We start from the raw sequence: 19,237 nt of genomic DNA, 5'->3' as shown, positions 1-19,237 counted from the left end.
GCTCCCACAGGTCCATTTCTCCCCTCTATAGTCCCAACACCTATTTTTACCTCTCATATGTTACCTATAGCTTACATATGAGAGGAAGAGATAGGTGTTGGGACTGTGTGGCAGAGCAGAGGGGAGGAAAGGACCCGCGGGAGCCTACGCCAGACCAGCCTCGACATATTTGGAGGACTATAGTTTAGTGGTGCAAAAGTGAAGCCTGAAGATGTAGTTCAGCCCCCAAGAGGAAAAGGTTTACAAGGTGGCATGAATGGTGGAAATTTCTTTATTGGTGAACAAGAACATGGAAATTCAGATAGGGAATATTGAATAGTGAATACATGTCAAAGGGTAAAGTTGGGAGCATGAACTATATTAGCTGCGCATGGCCTTAGTGCTCATCTCCGCCACATAGGCCCTTGAGCCTGTGGCGGATAAGAACCATTACTCCGGGGCGCAGGGCCAGGGTGGCATCCGAGTTACAACAGTTCACCTTTCCCAGGTTTCCCCAGGTAGATTACCCATTTATCAACCAGCTCGAAAGGGAGAATGAACAGCTGGGTGAGCTTCACTCCCCGGGCCAGGGATTCGAACCAGGACCCGTGACTTTGTAGTTAGGCACGTTAACCACTGCACCACGGAGGCGTTTCATAGTTCATACGTGACAGTTGAGTAAAAAAAAGTCAATTTTTTTAAAAGACATGTAGGACGTAGTGAAGTATTTGATATGAGAGGCTAAGGTAAAGTTGGGATCAGTTGCGCGTGGCCGCGGTGCTCATCTCCGTTTCACTGCCATGGCCCTTAATTGAGTCCTCGGAGATGGAGGAGAGAAGGATGTTAAAGAATTAAAGTTGACCCAGCTAGCCCTCTTGAACACTGAAGATGTTATATTTGACTCATCTCCGAAAACACTGAAGAGAAGGATGTTAAATTTGACCTACCCCTAAAAAACATTGAAGAAAAGCTGGTATATACTGATCAAGTTTGACCGTTCCCCAAAAAATACTACAGAAGAGAAGGGCGTTAAATGAATTGGATCCAGCCCTCTAAAACACTAAAAAAGAGATGTTGATTGATTGATAGTTTATTGTTGCAAGTAAACAACAAAGGAGAAGGGAGGAACATGCCATCCCAACCCCCAGGCAGTACAGAGTGTGATTATACAACTAAGGATACATGTGGAAGTAACACCAGGAAACTAAAAAGATACAATGGTAGGGAAACAGGTGAGCCGTGGAGCCGAAGTCGAAATCACCATTGCCAGATTGTCGTACTCAGAGCATAGTAATTACCTGTTTCTGACGCCTAACTATTGCCAAGAAACATCAGGATCGAACTATTTTAACGATAAATATAAATGGGTTTCGTTGTTAGAGCTCAGAAGACAGTTTTGGGGTAGGAATGTATTAATAGTTGTATAATCACACTCTGTCCTGCCTGGGGGTTGGGATGGCATGTTCCTCCCTTATCCCTTGTTGTTTACCTGCAACAATAAACTATCAATCAATCATAAGCGGCTGAGTACGACAATCTGGCAACGTTGGACTCGAAGTGGCGGAGCCGAAGCCGAACACGTGACGCGGCGATGTAAACACGGCGAGGAGGACGTGGCAGCGGCGGAGCGGCGGACAACACACAGCGGAAAATACTGCAGGAACAGAGCCAGAGGAGGAAGTGAGAGACAGAAACCCGCAGAGAAAAGAAGACGGGCCCGTGAAGCGGAATAAAGCGTGTGTGGGTCAAGAGGCAGGCCGTGTGTGCAGCAGCTGGCGGGGCAGCGAGCGAGCCAGGCCAGGCCAACCCTCCACCATGATGCTGAAGGCCGTCATCCTCATCGGCGGGCCGCAGAAGGGTGAGTGTTGGTGTTGGTTACGTCATTTGCTAATTAAGTGTTACTCCAGTCTTTCACCAACCTCACTTAGGTGGTCAATACTGTTTTTACTGATAGGTCTCAGTGTGCTCTTCACCATTTCTTTACACCATTTCTGTCGCAAATTACTCATTTCTACAATCATATTTTTTTGTTCACCTAAATGTACGGGGGTCATTGCGGACAAAGCCCCTACCTCCCTGTTATGGGTTAATTTAATTTTAATTGTGGTAGTTGTAATTTTTTTTGTCGTGCATAGTGGTGGTGTGTTGCCGCGGTGATTGGTGAGAACTGGTGACTTGGAGTAAAGTTTGTGAAAGACTAAATTTACTATTATTTACCTCACCCCACAGTACTAAAAGAAGAGACTAGATGCAGGTCTTGCTTGTAATTGTGATTTTGCTCCACTATTGTGTGTCTTTAACAAGTTTGCTAATTTAGGGGTGAAAGGTTACTGTCTGTCAGATTTCAGCTGCTGCTCACCACACTGTATGTCTGACACTTAATTGCTGTTACCCTCATAATAATAAACAAGTGGGTCCAGGTAATTAGAATAAAACAGGAATAGCTAATATTGACTGCTATAGAGATTTTTTCATGACAAAGGGTGATGAATTTGTGTGTCATTAAGCAGTAAATGTTTGTTAGAAGTCACTCAAGGATTTCACGAATGCGAATGCACTTTCCTGACATATCTTGATGTGCTCCTAAAGAATATCTTAATCATTTCCCTCACAAATTATTCATTAAGAACTATGTATAAGCCAATTTAGCAAACGTATCATTACCTAATGTACCTAAAATATTAACCTATCTTCACTAAAACTAACTTATTCCCACTAAAATTTTAACCTATTGCTGCTTAATTCATTAAGTCAGAAAATATATGAACTAATAACACCTTACCAAATAATAAACTGTTGCACTAAAATAGTAATATTCCTGCTTAAATATTAACTTGTTGCCACTTTGTTTATTAAGAATTATATATAAACTACTCTAACCTTACCTAATAATAACCTATCACCGGTAAAATAGTAACCTGTTGCTGCTCCATTCATTCTAACCTAACATAACCTTAACTCGATAAAAGATCCTGAAAAAAATAATATTGTGCATTTATAACTTAACCTAACCTAAACATGAGGATGAAAATTATTACTGATTAAAAAGAACCAAAATACCAGCGCAGCATCAATAATCTGATGGCATGTGAGTAAACATTGCCAGGCATGATGCATCTTCACTGTTATAAACATTTCTTTACTTTCAATCTGTGAGGGGCATTATACACACCAGACATCACAGGATAGGGCTAAGTGACCCTCTCTCCTGCCCACTCTTTCATCTTTTGTTGGAGCAGTACTTAGTGGGCTGTTTTGTTGAGGTGTTTCCATTGCAAAAAAAAATCTAAGTAAGGTTCAGAATATTCGCATCTTTTGAATGACCTCTAACAACGTAATACCCATTTGGCCTTTAATGACAACTCTTGGTTTTTTCACCCCTAGAAATCATTTGGATAATTGAATCATAGGAAAATAAGGTTATGTAATGGGATGGGCAAATGCTCTCTTTTATCAGTTATAGTTAGCCATTTGTGTTCCTAAAATCCTCCAGACTCACAAGAAAAACAAATCGTCACAATACACTAAATTGGTCCAGAAGCCCTGCCCCCTCCCTCCAAGGTAACACTGACTCCTTAACTCCAAGTTCTTTTCATCTAGCCAATCAGCTCTGGTAGCTATGTAAGATGGGGTGAAGCTTGTGGGCCAGTTTAGTGTACAGTGACTAAAGTACTAATAACTGAATGTGGTTGTGTAAACATATTAGTGTTTTAGGGATGTGTAATTGGTCAGTGTGTCTAGTGTTTCTAAATGAACATCACCTCACTACTCTCCTCAGACTTATTGCCTCTGATGTTCACAGGTGAGCTGCTCTAACATGTTCAGTCCTGTATCAGTAAAGCTCAGGCATTGGCACACTATGTATGTTGATGCCACCCAGCCAGTTATGCTATTTTCATTAGTAGTAAGTACTCTCACACAGCTCTACTGGTGTGGCTCTGCATACCATGATATTGTATTTTCAGAACATCCCATAAACCCTTCCTGTCAACCCTGTCATAAGGCTTGCAATAGGAGAGCAGGGAGCTGTTGTTCTCTCTATAGTGTATATTGGCATGCACCAGCCATTTATCCATATAGTATTTATTTGCTTGTACCATTTTCATTCCTGTAATTCTTTGTCACTACTTTATGAATTTAGTTTTGACTTTTCAGTGAATAATGTGCATCCATTATGGTGTCATTTATGCATCAGCTGTAGATGTTCTCTTCTCTGATGTAATGGTTCAAGGGCAGAAATATTCCTGAAGGCTGGAATTGATTTCTTTGCTATACCAGTTCTTCCAGTGCACTTGTAAGAGTAGTGTTACATGCCACAAGGAGCTTCTGCCGCCTGTTGTTAATGATCAGGAAGATCCAGGTATTCTTGTAGACTTTCTTGGTGTCACTTGAACAAGGAAGTAAAGTAATTAATGTAGGTAGCTTCTGAAATCTTTATTCTATCAAATGAAGTTTAGGAAGTTTGGTAGCCAGTTGAAAATAAGTTCAACTACTGCAAATAGCTTGAATAGATTTAATAGTTAGGTAAGCACCTCAGAACAACCTTGGAAGGCAATGTAAGAAAGCAACAGGTCATTCTGAAGAGCCATCATTGTAGTCATGCTTCAAGGTCTACAAACTCTAACCTAACCTAACCTTCAGGCACTCGGTTTCGGCCGCTGTCCCTTGACGTGCCCAAGCCACTGTTCCCCGTGGCCGGCCTCCCCATGGTCCAGCATCACATTGAGGCCTGCGCTGCCGTGCCGGACATACGTGAAATCCTCCTCCTTGGCTACTTCCCAGCACAGCAGCTGCAGCAGTTTGTGGCTGACATGATCGCTGAGTACAAGATTAGGATAAGGTAGGCTTGTTAGTTTGTTTATTGATTGATTGATTAAGTTATTTGTATTGGTTTTGAATGAATAATAGAGGATAAAATAAGGGAAAATAAGGATGTTAAACAAAAAGGAGTAGAAAAGAATAGAGGATAGAATAATCTCCACAATTAGAGTCCCACTTAATATACAATGAGTAACTGATTAATCTGATTTTTTTATTGATTTTGGTTTATTATGAATAGTAGACAAGAAAATATCCTTCAGAACACATCTAAAACATCCTATCATAACCAAAGAAAAGTAAACATCAGAAGCTTTGTAACAAGAAGAATGAGTGAGATGATGACCCTAAAATCGCAGCCGCACACCATAATGATAATAATGATAATAATAACAAAAACAAAGCACTATAAACAGAGCATCTTACTTCACTGACTGATTTTGGTTTTATGTCTCCCCCCCCTTCTAGGTACCTCCAGGAATACCAGGCGCTCGGGACGGCCGGCGGGATATACCACTTCCGGGACCAGATCAGCTCGGGCAACCCTGATGCATTCTTTGTCCTGAATGGCGACGTGTGTGGTGACTTCCCGCTGCAGGAGATGTTGGACTTTCATACGGGCCTCGCCACACCCTCCCTCATCACCATCATGGGCACGGAAGCAACGAGACAGCAGTCAATTATGTATGGGTGCATTGGTAAGTGTTTGGGGGTTGGTTAATGTGTATTGGTGTTGATGGGTGGGTGTAAATATGGGTGTGGAGGGGGTGTATTAATGAGTGGGTGTGGAGTGTGGTGTATTGATGAGTGGGTGTGGGTGGGTGTGTATTGGTGAGGGTGTGTATGGCTTTATTGTTGTGTGTTGGGGGGGTGGGGTGAGTGGGGGTGTACATATGGTATAGAAAATGTCAGCATACATATTTATGCTGGTATTACAAGTCAGTTTCGCTTTTCACGTCATCAATTTCTAAAAGTCAAAGAGGGGATCAAACGGGTTAAAATCAGCGTTTTTTTAGGTTCATGGTACAGAAGAAGGGTCAAACTACCACCATGGTCATAAAACTACTCCTAGAAATGCCCACAACTCTTACGAAAGCCTTGTCAAATATATGTGTTCTTGGGCGGCAGAATGTCTTATAATATGACCCTTAAACACCTGACCACATCCATTTAGTACCACCATTTTATAACCAAAGCATATAAAAACTGTACAAATAGAAAAGAAACTAGCTGATCATATATGCAGTCACCACGATGTTTTAACTATTACCACCACTACTACTGCTACTGCCACTGTAACTACTAACCCCCACACTCTTTCCTTGACGCGGCAGTGGAGGACAAGGAGACACATCAGATTCTTCACTACGTTGAGAAGCCATCCACCTTCGTCTCGCCACTGATCAACTGTGGCGTGTACATCTGCTCCCCCGACATCTTCAAGAGGGTCGGGGAGATCTTCAACTCCAGGCAGGACTTCTACAGGTGAGGGCAGAGAGAGAGTGCAGTAGAGTAGGTGAGGGGTGGAGGGAGAGTGCAGGGGATAGGTAAGGGGTGGAAGGGGAGTGTGGGGGAATAGGTGAGAAGTGGAGGGATTTGCAGGGAGTGTGAGAGGAGAAAGGGGAAGAAAAGGAGTGTATAGGGGCTTAAGGTTGAGGAGATATAGAGCTCAAGGTAGGAGAGATGCGGATAGAGAGGGAAAGGGTAGAAGAGAAGAGAAGGATAGAAGATTGAAGGTAAGGTGAGGTGAAGAAGAAGGGATGTATGGAGAAAGAAGAGGGTTACAAAGGAAGGATGAAGGTGTTATGCAGAAGAAAGGAAAAGAGAAAGGGTGGAGAGAAAGAGGGCGAGGTGTGCAAGAAGAGATGTAAGGAGAGAAGCAAGAGGATGGTAAGACTAGGGTTGCAATGGGTGGGAAAGTTTCCTGAAATTTGTGAAAGTTTCAGGAATTTTCAATTTTTTTCATAAATGTGTATTTGTATTGATAAACAAACCAATTTTGGTTTATACATTTATTAATTAAAAAGTTTTAAGCAACACAAATTGAATTTTCAGTAGGTTAGGTTAAGTTTAAGGAACTTTCAAACACATAATATCCAGATACTTATTGCACAAATTAACAAAGAAACCCTTCACAGTGTTATATAGAAAGTCTCAGTTAGTATGGAAGAATAGATGATTTTTCTGAGTCAAGACGTATGGTAACTTTTTTTTAGTTTAGTTAGGTTAGGTAAGTTTAGGGGATCTTCAAACACATAATAGGTGACAGCTTGTCACAAAATAACAAAGAATGACCTCACTCAGTCAGTTAGGAAGCAAATATGATTTTTCTGAGTCAAGACGTATGGTAATTTTTTGTGATTTTGTTAGGTCAGGTTAAGTTTGGGGTATCTTCAGACACATGATAGCTAGCACCTTATGGTAAAAATCAACAAAAAATAACCTCATTTTGTTGTACAGAAAGTCCAATTAATAAGGAACCATATATGAATTTTCTGAGTGTAGACCTATTGTAACTGTTAGTGGTTTTGTTAAGTTAGATTTGGTTAAGTTTAGTGTATCTTCAAACACATGATAGCCAGCAACATATGGTATAAATTAACAAAGAATGACCCCACTCTGTTGTATTGAAAGTCTCATTAGTGAGGAAGCATATATGAATTTTCTGAGTCAAGACCTATAGGAACTGTTTGTGGTTTTGTTAGGTTAAGTTTAGGGCATCTTCACACACATGATAGCCAGCAACTTATAGTATAAATTAACAAAGAATGGCCTCACTTTGTTGTATAGAAAGTCTCATTAGTAAGGAAGCATAATAAATACATTTTCAGAGTCAAGACGTATAGTAACTGTTTGTGGTTTTGTTAGGTTAGGTTAGGTTTAGGGTATCTTCAAACACATGATAGCTTGCACCTTATATAATAAATCAACAAAGAATGACCTCACTTTGTTGTATAGACAGTCTCATTAGTAATGAAGCATATATTAATTTTCTGAGTCAAGTTCTAGAGTAACTGTTTGTGGTTTTGTTAGGTTAAGTTTAGGGTATCTTTAAACACATGATAGCCAGCACCTTATGGTATAAATCAACAAAGAATGACCTCACTTTGTTGTATAGAAAGTCTCATTAGTAGGGAAGCTTATATGAATTTTTTGAGTCAAGACATATATAAACTGTTTGGGGTTTTGTTAGGTTAGGTTAAGTTTAGGGTCTCTTCATACACATGATAGACAGTACCTTATAGTATAAATCAACAAAGAATGACCTCACTTTGTTGTATAGAAACTTAAAAAGTCACATTAGTGAGGAAGGATATATGAATTTCCTGAGTCAAGTCCGATAGTAACTGTTTGGGGTTTTGTTAGGTTAAGTTTAGGGTATCTTCAAACACTTGATATGCAGCACCTTATGGTATAAATCAACAAAGAATGACCTCACTTTGTTGTATAGAAAGTCTCATTAGTAAGGAAGCACATATGAATTTTCTGAGTCAAGACGTATAGTAACTGTTTGGGGTTTTGTTAGGTTAGGTTAACCAGAGAGCGTCATGTGCCTCAATAGGGTTCACTTAAACAATCCTGTCTGCACCACCACCGGTCCCAGGGAGACTCACTAACAGCCCCCTAAAACTGAAGTCTAAAGAGGCAAAATAAACTCAGCCTAAAAAAAAAAAAAAAAAAAATGTCCAAAGGCACCATTGGGAAACTTGTATTTTTCCTCAATGCTCAAAGTTTCTGAAAATTCCCAAAAGTTTTCAAACATTCCCAAAATTCCCATGGAAAGTTTCCCAGTTCAAAATTCCCAGGAATTTTACGACCCTAGGTAAGACAGTGGAGTGTTATAATGAGAGGGAAGTATAGGAGAGTGTAGAGGAAGGGTGGGAGAGAAGAGAAGTATAGGAGAATGAAGGTGAGGTGTGAAAGAAAGGATGTAGAGATAAGAAGAGGTTTACAATAGGAGGTGAGGGAGTAATGCACAGGGAGGAATGAAGGGAGGGAATAGAAGGGAACAAAGAGAGCTAATAGAAAACAAAGGGAAGGAGAAGAGAGTGAAAGGAGGAGGGGGAATGTAAAGAAATGGTTAAGGCCAAACTTTAACCGCTTAGAGATTATAAATAGGTGAGAAGATGCAAATTACTTAAAAACAAAGATGAAAAACTATGAAGAGGAAGGGGAAAAGTGAAGGGGGTGAAGGAAGGAACATGAGAGTTCTGGTAGAGATGAAACAAAAAGAAAGTCGGAAGGAATAATTTATGAGTATAGGAAGAGCTTTACCATATAGTAGCTAAGGAGAAGCCACACTTTTGTAATCACTCTTGTCTGCCCATGCTGCACAGTTGTGAAGACGGGGAAGGTACGGAGAGCATTCAGCTGGAGCAGGACATCCTCATGCCCATCGCAGGCACCGGCCAGGCCTACGTGTACACTACAGACAGGTGAGTGTGTGTATACTTCATTCTTCTTAATACGAAAAACCAAAATCCACACTTATAACAGCTATTTGCCTTATATCCACTACCACTATTACAAACCATATTTTTTTTAGCAAGAGTAGGATTTACCACCACCACCACCCTCCAAGACAGTAACATGACAATCACTGTTACCCACCAAAGCGCCTCACCACCCACTCACACAAACCCTCCCTCGTAGGTGGTGGTCGCAGATCAAGACGGCAGGCTCGGCCATCTACGCCAACAGACACTACCTGCAGCTGTACCACCGCACGCACCCCGCCCGCCTCGCTGCCAATGGTGCCGGCAAGCCCAAGATTGTCGGGGATGTGTATATCCACCCCTCAGCCACGGTGGATCAGTCGGCTGTGGTGAGTGTGTGTGTGTGTGTGTTGCATTTACCTAGTTGTTATATACAGGCTAGCTAGTCTTTTACAATTCAGTCGCTATATCTCGTATCAAGTTTAAATATAAGTTCATGAATATCCGCTCCTCAGCCATGGTGGATCAGTCGGCTGTGGTGAGTGTGTGTGTGTGTGTGTGTGTTGCATTTACCTAGTTGTTATATACAGGCTAGCTAGTCTTGTAGGATTCAGTCGCTATATCTCGTATCAAGTTTAAATATAAGTTCATGAATATTCTTGCCTTGAGCTGTCTCATTCTCAAGTTCATATTGTGTGGTGGGTTTGTAGTGCTTATGTGGTGCAGCAAATATAGTTGTTGTTGTTTTCTTGTTATCATAGTTCACAGTACTAAGTTTTTCCTTCTCAACCAAGACAAGTTATGTATGGGTTAGGATCTGTAATGAGACAAACACATACAGACTCTTCACAAGGGTAATGTTGGAGTTTATTGGTCTATTCTTAGGAAAGCAGATGTCCATGTCCTCCAAATCCTCCCTTTCCCCAAATTAACCCATTATCTCTTAAAAACATTTCCTGAACCTTCCCATTTCCCATTATACCCCAGCAGTGACCCCCTCCCCATATCCCATAATGCCCCATCATTAACACACACCCCATTCCCCTCCTCTCCTGGCACACAGCTGGGGCCCAACGTCAGCGTGGGGAAGAATGCCGTGATTGGCGCCGGCGTGCGGATCAGGGAGTCCATCATCCTCGGGAACTCCACCATCCAGGAACACAGCTGCGTCCTCTACACGTAAGGGCCTGTAATTTTTCATCCTTTGTTTTTATTTATTTTACTTTTTTTGTGGAGGGGGAGGAGTTGTTTGTGTATGGTTAGGTTTTGTTCACTGTATTTTCTCATCCTCTTATCCTTTATTTTTTGTTTATTTTTATTTATTTATTTATTTATTTTTATTATTATTATTTTTATTTATTTATTTATTTATTTATTTATTTATTTATTTTTATTTATTTATTTATTTATTTATTTATTTATTTTTTTTGGTGTGTGTGTGTGTGTTGTCTGTGTGTCAGTTGGTTAGGTTTTCTTTACTTTATTATCCCTTCCTCTCATCCTCCTTGTTTAGTTTTCTCCATTTATTGTTGTTTTCATGTTTTTTTTTTATTTACTTTTTTTTATAATTATTATTATTTTTTCTCTCTCTTGGTTCACAGTTTTGAGGGTTTTATTTTTCAACCAATGTAAATTATTATTATTATCATTTTTTTTTTTTTTTTTTTTTTTACTAGTGAGTCAGTTAGGTTTCATTTACTTTATTTTCCCAGTCCTCTAACTTTCATGTATATTTTTCTCTTTATTGTTGTTGTTGTTTTCATGTTGTTTTCTTGTTATCCTGATTCACAGTTCTAAGTTTTCCTTCTCAACCACAAGTTATTTTCTTTGGTGGTACTGATGTGTGGATTAGGATTCATTTATTTTTTTTCCTGTCGTTTCATCCTTTATGCATTATTTGATGTACGGTATTATTATTATTATTATTATTATTATTATTTTTTTTTTTTCCCACTGCCCCCCCCCCCCAAGGACACGGCTCATGGGCAACAAAAAGAGTACAAAAAAAGCCCGCTACTCGCCGCTCCCATAATAGATGACAGTAAAGAGTAGCCAAAAGAGAGGTCAATTTCGGGTGGAGAGGTGTCTTGATACAGTCTTCTAGAAAGATTATGTATTATTTATGTGCTAGTCCAGCATTCCCATTTGCACACAGTCATCCTATACACATTATCTTCTCTTATCAACATCTCCATTATCTTAGTGAGCTATCTAATGCATTTTCTTTAGTTACCCTCTATGTATTCATTAATTAACCTCTGTATTTTTCCTAGTTATCTCCTAAATATTCATAAGTTATGCTCTCTTTATATAATAGTTATCCCTTACACCAAGACCCCTCTCCAAATGACTCTGGCTTATGTATTTCAAAATCTTCCTCTGAATACTGTTTGTGGGAGCAGTGCAATTTTGCTGTCTTTTTTTCTTTCCTCTGTTGCTCTTTTTGTGCCCTTGAAGCAAAAATCTCCCTTTCCCTTCTGATTTGTCCCTTTCCACAGTGTCGTTGGTTGGAACTCCACCGTGGGGGCGTGGACGAGGCTGGAGGGGACGCCGTGTGACCCCAACCCCAACAAGCCCTTCGCCAAGATGGACAACGTGCCGCTCTTCAACAATGACGGGAAGCTCAACCCATCCATCACAATCCTGGGTAAGTGCATGACTCGGGGGGATGGTGGCAACATTAGACACACACACACACTAGACACTATGACCACCACATTAGCTTGCATACATAACATACTCTAATAAGCACTACACTCACCACACACACTCTTCACATACACCATACACTCCACACAAGCAAGTTACTACTGTGGCGAGTGTTCCAGCATTTTTCACAACATAAATGCTTCAATACAGGGAAGTCTTGGTATAAAGTAAAATTAGTAAAGTTGGAGGCATTAGTTAAACTGCACGTGGCCTCATTGCTCATCTCTGTCTCTGCCCTTGAGCCTGTAGTAGGTAAAAATCTGCTACCCCGGGATATAGGACAAATAGGATATTCGGGTTATCACAATTTCCCTTCTCCAGGTTTCCTAGGCACACATTTACCTGCAGCTTGAAAGGGAAAATGAATAACTGGGCTTTGATTATCCCAGGCTAGAATCAAAACCAGGCCCGTGGATTTATAAGTATGCGAGCTATGATGTGTGTATAGTATCAATCACTTGTTGTCACACACACAGTCACACAGACACAAGCAAGGAATTAATATGTGAGGATACAGAGAGAAACTATAATCAGACTGAAAAAGAGAGTAATGAATGAAGAAGGGAAGGAAGAGAGGAAAGCAGTTAAACTAAATGAAGTGTTGGGATGGGTAGTAAGAGAGTGTAGAGAACAGCTGGCAAAACTGACATACGACATAATTGTGGGGTCCTTAAGTTACGAGAAAGTTACTAGAAAATGGAAAAGAGCAAACATATAGTGCCCCTGCCTGCTATTTCATGTCAATTGTCAGTTTATTTATTTATTTATTTATTAGGGGTATTTTTTGGTACCTTGGTGTAGGGCTTCGCTTCTTTTATGGCTTCATGGGTATAGTTTTAATTTAAGGGATGTGTCTTTACTGGAACCTTTTTTTCTCTCTCTCTATTTGTAGTGTTTTATTTTTAGTATTTTTCTGTCCTTTTGTGTAGGTGTACGCTCCCTCTGTGGCGTCATGGGTATGGTTTTTACTAAGGGGATGTGGCTGTTTATTAGAGCATGTTTTCTCTCTGTTTTTAGTGTTATAGGTTACAATTTTTCAGTCTAGATAAAGGAATAGCATGTGTTATGTCTGTAGTGGTCTGTGCTTGCTTCCGTGGCTGTCTTATGTAAGGTGAACTTGTCTTAATTGTCTTGCTCATAGTGTCTTTGAATGTCCCTCTACACATTCTTTGATATAGGTGGCATGTGTAGGTGTATATATTTATTTTGATCTTGCAAAAATTCTGTGCAGTATCTTGCTTTGCACCTAAGTCTTTTTTCAGCAAGCGATCTTTTCCTTTAGTCTCTAGGTCACCGGTGATGGTCGTTTTAGTCTGTGTTTACTGGGACTTTGTATGCGTTTAATGTAGCTTGGTAGCCTTGAGGTGATGGCGGTGTTGTATGTGGGTGGGGATAAAATATATTCACTCGTGTATAAATGTGTGTGTGTGTGTGTTTGTGGGGGGGTGCGTGAGAGCAAGTGAGCAAGCATGTGTAGGTGTATATTATTAGGATGGGGACAGTGTGAGGAGTGTGTGTGTGTGTGAGCAAGTGAGCAAGCATGTGTAGGTGTATATTATTAGGATGGGGACAGTGTGAGCAGGCTAAGGTGTGTGGTTCAAGGATAAAGAAGTACAGTTCATTTGTGTGAAGGCAGATAGATATGTGTAGTTTGTGGACAAAGTAATCTGAAATGTGTATGAGAGGAGTAGGGAGCAGGCTGAGGCATGTGAAGGAAGGGTAAACCATTTTGTGCAGTGATAGTAAGAGGAGGTGTGTGAGAGGGTAGGTGGAATTTTTTTTTCTGCAAGTTGTGTTTAGGCCTTGGGCCTAATTGATGAGTCAAAAGAGTCTCTTATTCTGAAGTTAATTAGAACTGTGTAAAACAAATGCATAATGTGAATACACTATGATATAAGAATAGTAGAAAAGTTTTGATTACATTTGGTGCCATTAAGAGGCAAACATCAGTTGCTAACATTAGTAGTGAGAGTAAATGGGTTGAGGGGCTCGAGGTAGGCCAGGCTTAGACATGTAGCAATGAGGTGAGGGTGTAGGAGGCAGCATCACCAGGTGTCTTCCCCACACAGGGAACAACGTGAGGGTGCTCTCAGAGGTGGTGGTGCTCAACGCCATAGTACTCCCTCACAAGGAGCTCTCCTCTAGCACCAAGAATGAGATTGTTCTCTAAGTGCACTCCAGTTAGTGGCTGTCCGAGCATCTGCCCGTTTGTCTGTCTGTGGCTCACTGCATGGTGTGTATGGGGGGGATGTATGTGCCTGTGTGGGGTGTGTGTGTGCCTGCGTGCATGTGTTCTCACAGTATGACTCACCTCCGTTACTTAACAGCTCCTTTAAAGCAACAACTCTGTGGCAGAACTTATAAAGAAAGTAACCCATTCCTACTGTTTTAAATGCTGGGTGCTCTGCATGATTGTATTTAGTGTCTTTCAGTTCCCTAAAGATATTAAAGGCTTGGAACAGAGTTGGAATAGTTAGTCCCTGTACCTAAAAAATGGTGTTTTGTTTCTTATCCATTGTAATAATTTGCAATGGGGTTTCCTTAGTGGGATGCAGAACCACCAAGAGTCAATGTCTATTTTGTCTTCCCCAGAGGTGTAGGTTATCTACAGTCCGACTTTTCTGCAACATATTCCCTCATAAAATGTGGCAGGTATTTGACAATGGATCAGATATCCTTTCCTTACCCTCTTAATATCGGTCTTTTATGAGACTCAAAGTGTGTCTTATCTATCTTGTAATAATTAAGATAATAATTAAGATAAGTTGAAGAGCTCAGCATTTACTCTTATTACTGGCTTCTGATTTACTTGTGCATCATCTGCTTCCTGTTGACAAATCCCGTGTTTGGCAGGGTGTAACGTGACAGTGCCGGCGGAGGTGATCGTGCTCAACTCCATCGTGCTGCCGTACAAGGACCTGCCGCACAGCTACAAGAATGAGATCATCCTCTGAGGCGCAGCGGAGAGTGTGCAGGAAGGGCCCTCTAGTGATCAAGGCTAAATGTATGGGTCATGACTGTGTGTGTGTGTGAAATACATTGTACACGGAAGTGAATGACTGGATCTCTTTGTTGACTGTTTTTAGTTTGTGTTTGTTATATTTTCTGATGTGTTGCCTTGTTTGTTTTCACATACGAGGCATCTGGTGAGAGAAGGGGCTCAAGGGAGAGACATTCTTTCGAGTCTGCACCGGAAAAGACGGACTGTATACACATCCCATAAGAACAATATATAAGTTGCAAGGGAAAAGCGACCCTCGTGACACCAAATACAAGGTCACTTTTCCCTTGCAACTTGTCTTTTGTTTTTCCCGCAATATGTAGCCCGCCTCTTCTGGTGCAAACTAGAAAAAATGTCTTTGTACCTTCCGCTCCTTCTCCGCTGGGTGGCTTATGTAGTAGATAGATAGATTTGTTTTTAGTAGTGGTATTCAGGCTGGAGTATGTATTGGTGTGTTTGCACAGGCTGGGTTTTTCTCATTTTAAGACCCAAATGAGTGTAATGAGTGTTTGTTAGTCTATTGTCTAAGGAATGTTACACAGTATATATATTTTTGACACGAAGCCAGTCTATAGAGGTATTAAACAGTTAGTCTAAGCTACCAAGGCAGAAGGGTGCATCTTAGGTAACACAAGGTAGTGCAGTGGGAAGGATGAGAGCTCATTAGTTTCTGAATATATATAGTTTATTTATATACTGAAATATACTGGCAGGCTCCAGGTGTGTTGGCAGCAGTTGTGACAAAGCTTTAAGGCAGGACATGATAAGTTTCAACCACCACCTTTCTTCTTGAACCAGGAAATTCTGTTGTCACATTTATGCCAGTTGGTTAGAACAGTAGTGTTCTTTAATACATGTCAAATGGTTAACAGTATACACTCGTCGTGGGTCGATGGAATAGGAGGAGTTAAATCTATAGATATGCTGTTATGTCGGATGGGTTGCTACCAATGTCTACAGTGTACCCATTGGTGTCCAGCTAAGTGACAACAACACCATGTCTTTAAATTTAGCTCAAAATCAAAATCTATTCCATTGAATCATGAGTGTTATATGTTTTTTTTTTATAACTGAACAAGAGCACAGAGACCATCGTTCCATGTTGCCTCATCCTGGATCAAGAAATTTTATTATACTTTCAAAACTCACACTAGTGGTAGCTGGCCTAGGGGCATAGTATGTACAATTACTGGCAACAGTATTGATTTACTTTAAACTAGCTGTGACTTTATAGGTTCTCCAAGCTAAAAGTCGCACAGGGAAGGAGGAGAGGGGAGAAAATGACTTTCCTAGACTTGCCTCTTTTCCTTTGTCACCCTCTTTCCTCCTACCTTAAGCAACCTATACTGAAAGTGACCACCAAGGACAAGTTTGCATTATGATATATTTCAGCAACACTACAACCATAGCAATATCTTCAAGACAAAGTTTCCCTCTTTCACCAGCTTGCAGCTGTGAAATGTTTCTCTTATGGATATCATGAAATTATACCTTTGAATGTTGGACAAGAGTGTAGAAAAACAGTTAGTCACACAGTAAGCATATATGGGAGAGGCATAGCATTTGGCTGCTACTAACATGTTTGGAGGGTGATAGTTGTAAAACATAATAGCTGACTGTGTGTTGCCATATCCTCATGTCACTTGACATGTGGGTCCTGTAATTGACACCACTGAGTACTAGGGATTGAACCTGGGCTTTTTGTATAAATGTCAAGGCAGCAAACCAAGTGAGCCACTTATGCCGAGGCCACTTCTGCAGCACTATATCTTACGCCCCAGCCCTGCACTGTGGACATGAAGGTAAAGGTGACCCTGCTCAGACTTGTGGTACTTAGAGTTGCTTTTAATCAACCCACAATGGCACATGCAGTGTTTATATTCATCAGAAAAACTGCAATAATTGTGAAAAAAATCCAACATTGTAACTGCACTGGGTGCAGGGGATCAAACCTGGACTTTGAGGAAAAGTCGGGCAGCAAAGCAACTGATGAACTAAAAGGTCAATGCTCCAGAGGCCATGTCTATGGCACTCTTAAGATGTCACCTTTACCTTATGTCCACAGTGCGGGGCTGGGGCACCAGGTATAGTGGCACACAAATGGCCTCTGGCACAGTGACCTTTTGGCTCGGTTGGTTAAGCTGCCCTGACTTCTGCTCAGAGTCTGGGTTTGATCTCTGGTACTCAGTGGTGTTACATAATGAGATTTTTTCACAGTTGCTGTAGTTTCTCTGATGATGTGAGTGTCTGGATGAGACATATCAATTAGCAGCCACACACGGATAATGTCCAGCAATTCTGATGGAAGAATGGCAATTGATACATTAAGAGGATCTGTAGCCAAATACTATGTTTCCCACAAATATAATATCACCAGACATGTAAGCCAAGTCATCAACCTTAACCACTTTGATACAGGGTTACATTTATAGGGGCAATACTATATCATTCAATGAATATTCGTAAAGCAGGGATTGCCTGTAAAAACTATTACTATCCTTACATTTGATTGGAATACCAATGAGAACATGCCAACACTACAGCCCTCCTTTGCCAATCAGTTTGCATGCAAGATCTCAAGCCTATAACCTGTCTGTATATGCCGGACCAACTAACCCCTCCATGATATCACTAGCCTGCCACTTGGATCTAGACCCCCAGTACCTAGCATTTGCTATCCCTAGATCCCCCTTTCCCAACCCTGGGGTCGCCAAGACCTCAAAATATCAAACATGGTGTTATTACATAATAAGACATATACAACTAAACTAGTGGGGTCGCGGTCATGTCTAGAGGTGCATGATTTGGGTCGCCTGAAGAAACGGTTGGGAACCACTGCCCTAGATCATCAACTCCAACTCCACCAGATATCAGCAGGGAGCAGAGTTTGATAGTTTGGTTCACGAGTCTGTTGATTGAAGGGGTTGATGACTTGGCATAAGCTGATATACATTTGTTGGTGGCTGTAGTTTACCTGCAACACAGCCAACTAGTGACTTCTTACCCTGATCTAAAATGCCAAAAGGTCTCATGAGGGTGTCCAAGGGGAAGGGGCAGGTGGAGAAGTGTTGAGCTGCCAACATTACCTGAAGCAGAGATTGACATTAATGGTTATGGAGAGATAAGAGATGATAGGAAAGTTGTTAACTAGCAAAGTAAGGACAAAGCTAGCTGCAGTGATATTTTCAGTCCAATAATTTCACTAGGAACTATTGTGAACAGTTGCAGTTGTGCCATTTTATTTAATTGAACAAAACTTATATTGTAGAGCTACAATACACATTACTTGCAAACTGTTTGCTAATAAAATATAAAATTCTACATTTGTTTCCATCCTACATTTTTCTTTACAGCAAATGACACAGCTCTATATAAAAATAGAATAAATAAATAACACTGCTCTTGCAAACAGAGAACAAGGGAGATCCCTAAAATGTGGGTCAAATTCAGATGGAGAGGCATCTTGATTCTCTGCTCTTGAATGGTTTCAAGTGGTAGTAAGGAAGAAATTCAGAGGATGGAAGGCTATTGATGAAGGTCTCTGCTGACAGCAGATGAGTGAGCTGAAGTAGAAAGTCTGTTGGAACAAGGCTACAGGAATGTAGAGGCATGCAGATTGCAAGTTCAGGAGAGCAGTTAGAATGAAAATATCAATAAAAATAAAAAGGGAAGCAACATCGCAGTGGAATTTCAGAGGAGGGGTCTGCTCTAATTTCCACTGTGGAGCACCATCCCTCCTCCTCTAGCTCATCTTCTCTTCCCAACCAAGGCACAGGTTTCCGAGGCTACTGACAGTAATCCCTATCATCCTGTTCCCTCCTCCTTTTTCAATCCTAAATTTCAGTCTGAAGCTGGATGCTGCATCTTTGTACACAATGATATCATATGCTGAAATATGCATGATCTTTATTCTTCACAGAACTTTTCACCATCTGGCTAAGAATTTGCTGTCATCCTATTATATCTGAGGTATTTATCCCATATAATTCTACCAACTATGTAAAATTCTTTGACTTTGAATTCAAAAGTGGAGCAAATCTTGATTCACTCTCCTTTCGCTGTTCTCTCCATCACAGTGGATTTCAGTGTTCACCACAAGCTTTGGCTTTCATCCTCTCAAACCCACCAGCCTGGTGATCAAGCCTACAACTTTGCTCTCCTCAATGACCTAGAGCAGTTGGTTCAGCATCGTACGAGTATCCCTGACTGCCTTGGAGACACGCCCGTCGGCCAATACTCTAGACTTCTTCCTAATCTCTAAACCTTCAGGTTTTTCTGCCGAACTGTTTTCTTC

The 19,237-nt window shown here is 40.8% G+C and overlaps 1 protein-coding gene across 2 annotated transcripts; it reads left to right on the top strand.

Moving 5' to 3' along the window:
- Positions 1–1,555: 1,555 nt before the first annotated feature.
- Positions 1,556–18,264, top strand: LOC127005525 (mannose-1-phosphate guanyltransferase alpha-A-like). Of its 2 annotated transcripts, XM_050874447.1 has the most exons (10): positions 1,556–1,837; positions 4,621–4,819; positions 5,266–5,495; positions 6,132–6,282; positions 9,135–9,233; positions 9,451–9,622; positions 10,297–10,412; positions 11,732–11,880; positions 14,012–14,122; positions 14,796–18,264. In XM_050874447.1, exons 1-9 carry the CDS (start codon positions 1,795–1,797, stop codon positions 14,110–14,112), a joined length of 1,260 nt encoding a protein of 419 aa, XP_050730404.1. In that variant the 5' UTR covers positions 1,556–1,794; the 3' UTR covers positions 14,113–14,122; positions 14,796–18,264. The 2 variants fall into 2 exon arrangements, with proteins under 2 accessions (XP_050730404.1, XP_050730403.1); XM_050874446.1 differs by lacking the exon at positions 14,012–14,122 and having other exon boundaries at positions 1,558–1,837.
- The last annotated feature ends 973 nt before the right edge of the window (positions 18,265–19,237 follow it).

Source organism: Eriocheir sinensis, chromosome 30 (genome assembly GCF_024679095.1).
Source record: "Eriocheir sinensis breed Jianghai 21 chromosome 30, ASM2467909v1, whole genome shotgun sequence".
In the NCBI taxonomy this organism is placed as follows: domain Eukaryota; kingdom Metazoa; phylum Arthropoda; class Malacostraca; order Decapoda; family Varunidae; genus Eriocheir; species Eriocheir sinensis.
Note: the sequence above shows the minus strand (reverse complement) of the source record. Positions and strands in the feature narration are given on the sequence as shown.